Source organism: Pseudophryne corroboree, chromosome 6 (genome assembly GCF_028390025.1).
Source record: "Pseudophryne corroboree isolate aPseCor3 chromosome 6, aPseCor3.hap2, whole genome shotgun sequence".
In the NCBI taxonomy this organism is placed as follows: Eukaryota; Metazoa; Chordata; class Amphibia; order Anura; family Myobatrachidae; genus Pseudophryne; species Pseudophryne corroboree.
Window position 1 is genome coordinate 435,466,315 of NC_086449.1, and position 13,349 is coordinate 435,479,663.

A 13,349-nucleotide genomic window follows, 5' to 3' on the forward strand; every position below is an offset into this window, starting at 1 on the left:
TATAAAGCCTTAATAACATTCAGTGTAAAACTGGCATGCTATACACTGAATGTGAGGGCTGCTTTAACTTTTGACTTCCAGCCTGCTGGGAAGTGATGGCTTAGAAAAACCATTGCTTCATAAATAAGGCCCTACACTCCTAAAATTAACTGCCCTCTAATATATTTTTGGTCAAAATTTTTTTTGTAATACAGACTGTCTCAGCCTTCCTCATTCTTTGTTAAAATTTGTCACTGCCGTTCTATTAAATTTACACCAAGTATGCCATTATGGACATTTGTGATATACAGTATTCATGGCTTTACCTACTTCTGTAACATGATCCGAGTTGGCCTCTGCTATGTGGTGGATTAATCTAAGTGGAGAAAATCTTCTCTGATATCCAACACAAATCTCTCTCTCTGTCACTGCACCGTTTTAATTTATTTTATTGTGATATTCACTTCTGTCATTCTCTCATGCTAATGTCCTTTGAGTTACACAGTAACTCTCTTTAAGGGGTCCATTATTCAAGCACTGCCGCTCGGCACTGCTACGTTAGTATCCCACTCCTGTGGTTAAACACTGGAGCAATTCAACATTTGGGGACCCCCACTGGGGGAAGAAGTGCTGGGAGGAGGTTACAGAGGAAGTAGCTAAAAGAGCAATTTCAACCTTTGTTTAAGAAATAGGCTAGAATATACATTACTGCACCTAGGATAGGTTGAGCATGATGTTTTTCACCTTGGACTATAGATACAAAAGGAACTGCGGCCAAAGGCTCACCCTATTATTTCTACAACACACCCTTATATCTAAAGTTGCCAATTTTTAGTATCCTGAAATATATATTCAGTACATTATGTTATAATATTCATCAGTGAACATTCAGTATGCTATTTCTGATATAGTAACTTTGAACTGTGGTTTCTTCATAATTTCTCATTACTTACAATACCTTGTAATATTTGCTGACCCAATAAAATGAAGATTAAAAAAAAAGAAAATTGAGATTAAGACGTTAAGCAAATGTAAATATATAATACTAGCTGGAGTACCCGGCGATGCCCGGGATTTTAAGAATGCCTGTTTACAAAAATAAATGTAAATATTAAACACACAGTATAAATAACATTGTAGATAGCTGAATACCCGTGCTTCGCTATGGGATGAGGATGGTAAATTAGAATGATAGTTGTTCGTTAATTTACGTTAGTTGGAGATCTAGTATATAAGCATATCTTGCTTCCCTGATGCACTGTGTATAGTGGCCGAACCCCTTTTTGTTCCCCCAAGGGACCCTGCTCTTCCCACTATACACCTCTCAGTCTGTGGCTTCCTGCTGCCTCCATTCCCCTCCTCACATCATGTCAGTGCCCCAGTGAAATTATCGATTTATTTACAGTTTCTTATATAGCGTAGCACATTATGTATCTCCTGATATACTCTGTGCTGCTGGGGGACCGTGCTACTTCCACTATATAACTGTCAGTGTGTGGGTTCGTGCTACCTCCATTCCCCTCCTCACATCATGTCACTGTCCCTGTCACATGCAGGCCTGTGATCACTGACATATCATGCATGTCCTGATATAGTCTGTGCTGCTGGGCCACCCCTAGGGGTGCTAGAGGTGTGTTACCACCACAGTGTTTGTTCCCAGAGTGTAAGTCATATGTGTAGCAAGTTTGGTGGAAATTGCTCCTGGCATTCCAAAGTTATGCTGTCTGCTAAAAAACTCTGTGCTGCTGCCTCACCCCTAGGGGTGATAGGGGTGTATTACCCCCACAGTGTTTGTTCCCAGCTTGTAAGTCATATGTGTAGCAAGCTTGTTGTAAATTGGTCTAGGCATTCTGGAGTTATGCTGTCTGCTGACATACTCTGTGCTGCTGCCTCACCCCTAGGGGTGCTAGGGGTGTCTTACCCCCACAGAGTTTGTTCCCAGATTGCAAGTCATATGTGTACCAAATTTGGTGTAAATTGCTCCAGCCCTTCCACGGTTATGTTGTCTGCTGACATACTCTGTGCTGCTTTCCCACCCATAGGGGTGCTAGGGGTGTCTGACCCCACAGTATTTGTTCCCAGAGTGTAAGTGATATGTGTACCAAGTTTGGTGTAAATTGCTGCAGGCATTCCAGAGGTTTGCTGTCTGCTGAAATACTCAGTGCTGCTGCCTCACTCCTAGGGGTGCTAGGGGTGTCTTCCCCACCACAGTGTTTGTTCCCAGATTGTAAGGCATATGTGTACCAATTTTTGAGTACATTGCTCCAGCAATTCTGGAGTTATGCTGTCTCCTGATATCCTCTGTGCTGCTGTCTCCCCCCCCCCCCCCCTAGGGGTGTTAGGGATTTCAAATTTTTTTAGTTGCCTCTGCGAGGCTTTATTACTCTTGTATGTGAAATTTCACGATCCTCGCTTTTAAACTGGGGATTTGTATAGCAAGACAGAGTGACAAATTTTCACTTTTATACAGTAGATTAGATAAACACAAATGCTTGTGTACAGGGCCACATTAATCCACACATTTGGTCAAACTGAAAACATAATTCAAGCATTTTATAGGAGCATTTACATGTAACATCTCAAACAAATATTTCTGATTTTATGCATGTACCAAATCACTAACTGATGGCAGATAATACAGGGCGATTCAAAAGTCGCAGTACACCCTTTTGTTTCAAAAACTGTGCAGGAAATGGGAAAACTGAATACTCCAGTAAGGTATGGCTGAGGTGGGCTATCTTTTAGGGTATGTACCGAACATGGGCACCATCTTGAAATCGGCCATCTTGAATCTAGTCAGTTTTTTCAAATGGAAAGGGGGTCATGTAACATGTCAAAGAATATCAGAATTTGCGGAAAAGTTTATTGCTGCAAACAGATTTGAAATAGCAGTTATGGTTCAAAAGATACAACACTTTTTGTGTTGCAGGTAACTGAAGATGGCTTTGACAAAAGAGGAGAGAATTGAGGTCATTTTGATGTCTGGAGAACGAATGTCATGTGCTGCATTGTGGGCTCTTCATGAAGGATGACAAAACCATTGTTGAGGTTGTCTCATCAGTAGCACTTTTTGGACGACCACTCCGTGACTTTGTCAGCCAGAGTCACGGTTTCTCGGAATTTTGAAATTAGGCACCTGACAGTGTTATGTGAAATTGGAGGTCTTTCTGGGTGCTGGTTGTTAAAATCTGCAGTTATGACACGTAAACTTTGTTCTCAGGCATCAAAATGACCTCAATTCTCTCCTCTTTTGTCTACTCAGAAAAACTATACTAAGCCTGGTGTAAAAAATATTGATAAATATTAGACTTGCGCACAGCTTTATTCAGTACTCACTCCTGCAGGCATTATCCTCAAAACCAACTGCTGGACTCCATGGAGCATCATTATAAAATTCTTTACATTTCTCACAGTTTAGGCCATCTGTGTTATGCTGACAGACACATTTACCATGAACCTAGACAAGTGATTTAACCAAACAAAAACACATTTTATTATTTCTAAATAGAAAAAAAAGTGTAACACATACAGCAGGACATGAATAAAAATGTCTTGTATTGTTTCAATAATTTTTATAAACACTTGTATGCTGGACTGCCATCAGAAAATGTGGGGCCCCGGGACTGACAAAAAAAATCAAGGCCCTCCCTTGGGGAGTCAGAGCTGTGGGTAATGTAAGTGGGGAATCAACTGATGAGTAAACCAGTTTAACCGGTGTTATTATAACCGGTGTTATTATCATCTATCATATAAATTATATGACAACCTAGCCCTGCCTCTGCCACCTCAGTATGATACATAAATACAGTTCCATCATTGGAGCACACACACACACACACACACACACACACACACACACACACACACACACACACACATATATATATATATATATACCCCAACCACCTTCCTCTCACAAGCAGCCACTTCCCTCTCACACACACATACCCCAGCCACCTACTTCTCACACATGTATGCTCCTGCACCAGCCACCTCCCTCTCATACATGTAAGCTCCTGCACCAGTCACCTCCCTCTCACACATGTATGCTCCTGCACCAGTCACCTCCCTCTCACACATGTATGCTCCTGCACCAGTCACCTCCCTCTCACACATGTATGCTCCTGCACCAGTCACCTCCCTCTCACACATGTATGCTCCTGCACCAGTCACCTCCCTCTCACACATGTAAGCTCCTGCACCAGTCACCTCCCTCTCACACATGTATGCTCCTGCACCAGTCACCTCCCTCTCACACATGTATGCTCCTGTACCAGTCACATCCCTCTCACACATGTATGCTCCTGCACCAGCCACCTCCCTCTCACACATGTAAGCTCCTGTACCAGTCACATCCCTCTCACACATGTATGCTCCTGCACCAGTCACCTCCCTCTCACACATGTATGCTCCTGCACCAGTCACCTCCCTCTCACACATGTATGCTCCTGCACCAGTCACCTCCCTCTCACACATGTATGCTCCTGCACCAGTCACCTCCCTCTCACACATGTATGCTCCTGCACCAGTCACCTCCCTCTCACACATGTATGCTCCTGCACCAGTCACCTCCCTCTCACACATGTATGCTCCTGCACCAGTCACCTCCCTCTCACACATGTATGCTCCTGCACCAGTCACCTCCCTCTCACACATGTATGCTCCTGCACCAGTCACCTCCCTCTCACACATGTATGCTCCTGCACCAGTCACCTCCCTCTCACACATGTAAGCTCCTGTACCAGTCACATCCCTCTCACACATGTATGCTCCTGCACCAGTCACCTCCCTCTCACACATGTATGCTCCTGCACCAGTCACCTCCCTCTCACACATGTATGCTCCTGCACCAGTCACCTCCCTCTCACACATGTATGCTCCTGCACCAGTCACCTCCCTCTCACACATGTATGCTCCTGCACCAGCCACCTCCCTCTCACACATGTATGCTCCTGCACCAGTCACCTCCCTCTCACACATGTATGCTCCTGCACCAGTCACCTCCCTCTCACACATGTATGCTCCTGCACCAGTCACCTCCCTCTCACACATGTATGCTCCTGTACCAGTCACCTCCCTCTCACACATGTATGCTCCTGCACCAGTCACCTCCCTCTCACACATGTATGCTCCTGCACCAGTCACCTCCCTCTCACACATGTATGCTCCTGCACCAGTCACCTCCCTCTCACACATGTATGCTCCTGCACCAGTCACCTCCCTCTCACACATGTATGCTCCTGCACCAGTCACCTCCCTCTCACACATGTATGCTCCTGTACCAGTCACCTCCCTCTCACACATGTATGCTCCTGCACCAGTCACCTCCCTCTCACACATGTAAGCTCCTGCACCAGTCACCTCCCTCTCACACATGTATGCTCCTGCACCAGTCACCTCCCTCTCACACATGTATGCTCCTGCACCAGTCACCTCCCTCTCACACATGTATGCTCCTGCACCAGCCACCTCCCTCTCACACATGTAAGCTCCTGTACCAGTCACCTCCCTCTCACACATGTATGCTCCTGCACCAGTCACCTCCCTCTCACACATGTATGCTCCTGCACCAGTCACCTCCCTCTCACACATGTATGCTCCTGCACCAGTCACCTCCCTCTCACACATGTATGCTCCTGCACCAGTCACCTCCCTCTCACACATGTATGCTCCTGCACCAGTCACCTCCCTCTCACACATGTATGCTCCTGCACCAGTCACCTCCCTCTCACACGTGTAAGCTCCTGTACCAGTCACCTCCCTCTCACACGTGTATGCTCCTGCACCAGTCACCTCCCTCTCACACGTGTATGCTCCTGCACCAGTCACCTCCCTCTCACACATGTATGCTCCTGCACCAGTCACCTCCCTCTCACACATGTATGCTCCTGCACCAGTCACCTCCCTCTCACACATGTATGCTCCTGCACCAGCCACCTCCCTCTCACACATGTATGCTCCTGCACCAGTCACCTCCCTCTCACACATGTAAGCTCCTGCACCAGTCACCTCCCTCTCACACATGTAAGCTCCTGCACCAGTCACCTCCCTCTCACACATGTATGCTCCTGCACCAGTCACCTCCCTCTCACACATGTATGCTCCTGCACCAGTCACCTCCCTCTCACACATGTATGCTCCTGCACCAGTCACCTCCCTCTCACACATGTATGCTCCTGCACCAGTCACCTCCCTCTCACACATGTATGCTCCTGCACCAGTCACCTCCCTCTCACACGTGTATGCTCCTGCACCAGTCACCTCCCTCTCACACATGTATGCTCCTGCACCAGTCACCTCCCTCTCACACATGTATGCTCCTGTACCAGTCACCTCCCTCTCACACATGTATGCTCCTGCACCAGTCACCTCCCTCTCACACGTGTATGCTCCTGCACCAGCCACCTCCCTCTCACACATGTAAGCTCCTGTACCAGTCACCTCCCTCTCACACGTGTATGCTCCTGCACCAGTCACCTCCCTCTCACACATGTATGCTCCTGCATCTCACACATATAGATACCCTAGCTCTAGCCATCTCAGTATGATACAGAAATACCCTCATGACAGCTCCACTTCACTATCTTACACAGGGGATTTGCTAAAGGAAAAATGCTGTAAAAACACTGTTTTCTGGGTTTTTACAGCATTTTCAAATGCACTAAACCCGGGCTATCCGCTTAATGATGCGGAGGGTATCACAAGTTTTTTATAGCGATACCCTATAAAAACCTATGGGCTTCTTACAACATTCCATCGCATCCCACTGCCCCCCCTCACCTGCATGCTGTCAGCCTCCTGGCGTGCTCTCCGATCCTCCAACCTCCTCCTCCCCCGCAACACAGCCAGTTGTCCTTCCGGCTGCAGAGAGGAGGAGGAGGAGCCCAGGACTGACTGCAGATGTCACCTCCAGGGGCTAGTACATATGCTATTAGCATCACTGCGATGAGCGGTGATGTATATTAGTGCATCCTGCCCACACACACATATACCTCAGCCACCTTCCTCTTACACACATATACTCAGCCCTGCCCCAGCCAACTCATTCACAAATATACATAGCCCAGACATCTACTTCTCACACATATATACTCCTGCTGCAGCCAACTCCCTCTCAGACATATACCCAGCCCTTCCTCACCCACCTCCCTCTCACACAGCTATACCTAGCCCTGCCCCATCTACCTCCGTCTCACACACATATGCCTAGTCCTACCCTAGCCATGCCTCATTGCTGTCAGTTGGTGTTTACCAGTGTGCTTGTTAGTCTGTCATGATACTGCAGACATAATGTTGCCTTCTCATTGACTAATGTTAAACGTGATGCTTCCTTGTGTTCCTATGTATTTGTTAGTCCATATTGTTGGTTGTTTTGTCTCCTTTATGGTAGTGGCCATTTTGCTGAGGACATTTCTATACATTTATTCCCTCCTCTGCAGCAGCAGAATTGGGCCCCTTCTTTATCTTGGCCTTGGACAGCAGTCCCAGCAGTCTTCACCTGATGGCGGCCCTGCTAGTATGACTTGGCCAAGCCCCTATCTTCAAAAATATAGACACATTGGGGGCGATTCAATAATTTTTTGTGTGCCAGATCTCACATCTAAAGTGATGAGGGATCAGGGAGAATTGTTGAAATGTTGGTTTTTTATGTGCTAATTGCACCCTACAGTGCTGGGTTTAGCACTGGCTGACTCTGACTAAAGTTCTGGGTGCGATGTGAAAAGTGCTGTTTGGGCACCCAAAAAGCTGACTTTTTGCACATTTCAGGTCGCCACTTCCTGGGGCTGCGAGCTGAAATGCCGGTGGCTGTTCACGTGCAAACAGAGAAACAATTGCATTGCTCTGTTGGGCACTTGGCAGTGACAGCTGCCAGCACAATTTAATTTTCTAAATGAACCATAAATGTAAATGTACTGATAAGACTCATTCACACCTATCCATAGGTCTTACACTTTCAGCCACTTACTAATGTCTGATCAATTGGATTGGTCTCTTATAAACTTGTTAAAATTTAAATCAGCTAATAATGCATGCGGCCAATAAAATGCATTGTATTGGTAAAAGTAATGTCCATGTAAAGCATATATTAGTTTGTCTGTGTTTTATTCATTTTCCCAGTGCACTTGTGTGAATGAGCTCCAAGTCTTAAGCTAGATACACACTGTCAGATTTTTTGGGGTCGGCCGACAATCGGACAATTTTTCGGGAAATTGTAGGCACACTAAAAGATTTCTTTTTTTTAAACTTACCAATTTTCTGCCACATCACACTGCACTTGCATATGTCCGCCCACAAGGCGGAGGACATAGGAATGGGAAAACATAGGAGATATGGGCAGATTATTGAGAATGCATAATCATTGGTTGCTATCAGGATATTGCAGCCGAGATTTTTGGTTTGGGGACAACAGATCGCAAAATCGATGGCTCGTGTGTGTGCAAATCTGCGTGATGCTGAAACAATCGTTCGTACACACTGGGGGTAATTCCAAGTTGATCGCAGCAGGAAATTTGTTAGCAGTTGGGCAAAACCATGTGCACTGCAGGTGTGGCAGATATAACATTTGCAGAGAGAGTTAGATTTGGGTGGGTTATTTTATTTCTGTGCAGGGTAAATACTGGCTGCTTTATTTTTACACTGCAAATTAGATTGCAGATTGAACACACAACACCCAAATCTAACTCTCTCTGCACATGTTATATCTGACTCCCCTGCAGTGCACATGGTTTTGCCCAATTGCTAACAGAATTCCTGCTGCGATCAACTTGGAATTACCCCCACTATACAATAAATCAGACCGATGTTCCAATTATTGGCAAATCGGACCAATAATTTTATAGTTTGTCCCTAGCTTTAGGGGTTTATTTACTAAAGGTAGATTTTCATAGATTTTTTTCTTTTATAATTGAAAATCAATCTTAATGAACGTTGGGTTTCCATGGCTGAAACACACATTTACTAACATTTAAAAATGAATATAAAAAAATCATCTGTTAGTAAACGTGTGTTTTAACCTGGAACCCAACTTTGATTTAGATTGATCTCCATCGATTTAAGAGCAATAAAAATAAACCTTTTGTAAGTAAACCCCTTAATTTTAAATTAAAAAATTCAAAAGTAGAGTTAGGGTACAATGTTTTTACTGACATTTCTTTTTACCTCAAAGCCAATTGTTTGAAAAAAATTCAAGGCTGAATAACTCAAGTTACCTACAGATTTAATGGCAAACATTTACTACAGTATTTTCATCATGCAAAGTTCAACACACATTCTATCACTTTTAAGCAATGGCTAAGTTTGGGCTTATAAAAACATTGGGGGTAATTCCAAGTTGATCGCAGCAGGAATTTAGTTAGCAATTGGGCAAAACCATGTGCACTGCAGGGGAGGCAGATTTAACATGTGCAGAGAGAGTTAGATTTGGGTGTGGTGTGTTCAATCTGCAATCTAATTTGCAGTGTAAAAATAAAGCAGACAGTATTTACCCTGCACAGAAATAAAATAACCCACCCAAATCTAACTCTCTCTGCACATGTTAAATCTGCCTCCCCTGCAGTGCACATGGGTTTGCCCAATTGCTAACTAAATTCCTGCTGCGATCAACTTGGAATTACCCCCATTTATCACACGTATATGAATCTGCAATTGCCAGAAACCATTTCTGATAACCAGGAAATTGCAGAGCTAAAATGTTAGTATATAAGTGGCTGAAGTGTTAAACTGAAAGGAAAAATGTCATGTAATATTAAGCAAAACCATCTAAGAAGATTTAACAACAACAACAAAAAAAATCACATACAGGAGATGTCATGTGGGGTACACACCTGACTGATGGCACCGCCAACTGATGGACCCAGTGACGTGCCATTCATTTTGGAAAGCATACACACTTACCAAACGGCCACACTCTGCTAATGGGTGGGCATTTAAATATTCACGCCCAGTTATGAAGCCAATGTCGCTAGTTCATGTGGCCAGTATATGGGTTAGTCATTTACTCATGTGTACATACAAGCAGGTGTGAAAGTTTTATCTTTCAGTGTATATCTTTCTTGATATTATTAATATTATCTTTGCATTATTCTTATCATTTGTATAGTCAGAAGCACTCACTACCATATCGTATATTGTGAGTAAATCGCTTCTGATACTAGCTATGCCTCCCCAGCCATTGACCTCACCGCGCCTCACTGGATATATTGCATCTGCTTTGCAGCACGGCAGATTGTATATATCTGTGAAATAGGTTGTTCACAGATAGATTGTGTGTACACGCGAGCAGGTGCATTAAATGATATATTTCTCATATTTTCTCATATATATAGCTTAGTGGGTACCCAGCATTAGTCATTAAAATCTACGGTACAGGAAAAGTTTTATATCTTACCATTGCAGACTGATTGAAGACATCACCTCTCATGTTCTGTACAGGGACACACTGACTAGCATGCCCATTGCAATAGCAGTTTCCTCTTACAATCATTTCATAAACTGCATAGTAATATTTTTCTTGGGTCACACTTTGCCATCCATTACCCAATGTATCACCAAGAGTATGAAGTTTTGTAAAATTGATTCTTATATTTGTTATGGTAATGATATCTAAATAAGAAAAAGAAAAATGTCCAATTCCTATTTAAAATGCATTTACATATAATACATAGTACATGAGCAGGGCCAGATTAAGCCTTGGGGGTGCCTGGGGCACTTAAGACAAGGGGGCCCCCTATGGAAGGTGGGGGATGTAGATTAAATTGTGCATACCTCCCAACATGTCCCATTCCAGGAGGGACAAAATGCTCTCTACTTGGACTTCCCACTCAATGTATGATTGGCATCACCTGTGTTGAACTATTTAATTGATAAGAAAGGTACTTCAACACAGGTGATTGCAATCACAAATTAAGAAGGAAGCCCAGGTAGAAAAAAAGTTTGTCCCAAAGGGTCTTGCTATTCATTAATTACCAGGGAAGCAGATTTAAAAATTCTGTGTGGACAAAGGCATATCCAATACTGATGAAATATTGAACACTATCGTTCCCTCCCATGAAATGCAGAAATGGGTGAGATAGTTATCATCTATCTATTCTTGAAAAATGTACAAAGATGTCAGGTTTCTAGTATGGCAGCATTTGTTAGACATCAGTACCAACCATATGCTGTCCTATGACTTTACTGCTTTGCATATAACATTATATAACAGAAATACCCTTCGAAACATGACATCCCATCTTGGCACTATGCCTCAACTCCAGCTGTTTCTTATGCCTGGGCTGCGTCATCTGACCCTCAGTGGGGATCTTACACCAGTGCTATAGTAGGGCAATATTGTTCCCTAGACTAGGCCCGTCCCCCATACATGGACATACAAGATCACAAACAGGGGGCTGGGACCAGGAACCTGAGAGCCCGGTGCATTCTAAGGCGGATCCTTTCCATGCACCCTGCGAGCCAAATGCTGGCGGCAACAGGGCAGTCATAGTGTGGTGCACCACTCTCACACTATCCTGATTATGCCCCAATCTGGCACTTTGTTGTGACACCACATCTAAACATATCACTCCCAAATTGTAAAAGCAGCAGCTAGAAGATTCACAGTTGAGAATCAAATTGCTGTTCTCCTCCATGTCAAGTGCTCCATGTGGATCCATCAGAGTTTGAGCTATGCGTTATTGCATATGTATCTTAATTAAAAAAAGGTAAGGATAAGAATGATACAAGCAGTCTATCCTACATGCTATTATATCCTACATGCCACATGTACAGTATGTTTCCTATCTTGCCATTCTATCTTAGCTGTCCCTCACATCCAATCGCTACACTGGTTCCCTGTCTTCTAAAGAATCAAGTTCAAACACCTCACATTGACCTACAAGGCCCTCAGCCACTCCTCTTCCCCCTACATCTCCAACCTCATTTCTACCTACATTCCCACCTGCCCCTCTGCCAATGACTGCTGCATCACTACCACAGTGATTACCTATTCACAAACTCACCTCCAGTATTTTCCAGTGGAACACACTCCCATGTTTTATTAGATTAGCCAATAGTCTCCAAGGCTTCAAACGTGCCCTGAAACCTCACCTCTTCATTCAAGCTTATCAGTGCTCCTAATTATAATGCCTTTGCTACCTTCTTGACTCCCAAATCTGTACCCCCCTGTTTGTTTTTGCCACTTCCCTCCAGGACAGAAATAGCAAGAATGTGGTTTCTCGTGGGTGCAAGTGAAACAGAAAATAATGAATTAACATATTTTTCAACTGTGTGATTTATAACTGATTTTTCATTTATTACTTCAATTAAAGAGCATGTGACACTTTATCTAGAACAGACAATCACTGCCATGTTTGCAAGCACATGAAATATTTTGTTAGTTTCAGCCAGCTTCAATAGATCGGGAACGTGCTTCAATGGTGGCTTCTGGCATATAATGACGTGCCGAGTATGGTGTGCTGTATCACTGGTATGGTATTTCTGCAATTATACAGATGCTCTTAGACAACGCATCATATACGTGCAAACATGGAAAGAATAAAATGTTCTATATGAAGATCTTTAACTGGAGAAACAGAGTTGGAGAATATTTTAATTCATTGTTTTTCGTTCACTTGCACCCACTAGAAACCACATTCTTTCTATTTTAAGGAAATGCTGGATACCCCTTTTATCTCACTAAGGGTGCAAACTTTTACCGGTAACCTCTATATTGAGTGCCACAGATCCCACATTTCAATGTTCCTTTAGGATGTAAGGTCCCATGGCCAGGACTTTCTTACCTTGAGTTTTCCTTCCAAACATGTGCTCTTGAGCACTGACTTACTGTACCTCATGTGGGTGCTGCTGATCACTGTTACTGGCTATCTTGTCAATAGCTGGATATGTAATTCTATGTTCTGTTAATACTCTTAATTTGTTGTTGTTTGTCATTGCACTGTGTAATTTTATATTGTGGCACTACTGTATGTATTATTCATTGATGTCTGTGCATTGTTTAATATTGTTAAATGTGTACTCTGTTCAACCCCTATGTATGGCACTGCATTCAATTTGTGATGCCTTATAAACAAAAGATAAAAACCGTAATAATAATAATAATAATAATACTTTTTCATACCTTGTATGTAGGAGTCGTAAGGATCATCAATATCAAAACTGGGATCAAGGGCCTTTAAAATCACCTAAAAACCACATGGATCTTTAATGTCAGTATATTACAATTTGTTATTACAGTATTTTCCTTTGTTTTGCAAATTCAAATATCTAAATAGTGTCAGATCTTATTCAGTTTGCACTAAGAGGGTCATTCCGAGTTGATCGCTAGCTAAAAATGTTCGCTGCGCTGAGATTTAAAAAATGGCACTTCTGTGCAT

At 43.4% G+C, this 13,349-nt stretch overlaps 1 protein-coding gene across 1 annotated transcript in view; it reads right to left on the reverse strand.

Annotated features, from left to right (window-relative positions):
- Positions 1–13,349, reverse strand: part of LAMB4 (laminin subunit beta 4) — a 260,547-nt gene that overhangs the window by 186,737 nt on the left and 60,461 nt on the right. Inside the window, exons 6-8 of the mRNA XM_063929992.1 lie at positions 13,094–13,157; positions 10,367–10,581; positions 3,316–3,436 (exon numbers count right to left, since the gene is read on the reverse strand). Coding sequence (XP_063786062.1) covers positions 3,316–3,436; positions 10,367–10,581; positions 13,094–13,157 — 400 coding nt within the window. The remainder of the gene's footprint in view (positions 1–3,315; positions 3,437–10,366; positions 10,582–13,093; positions 13,158–13,349) is intronic.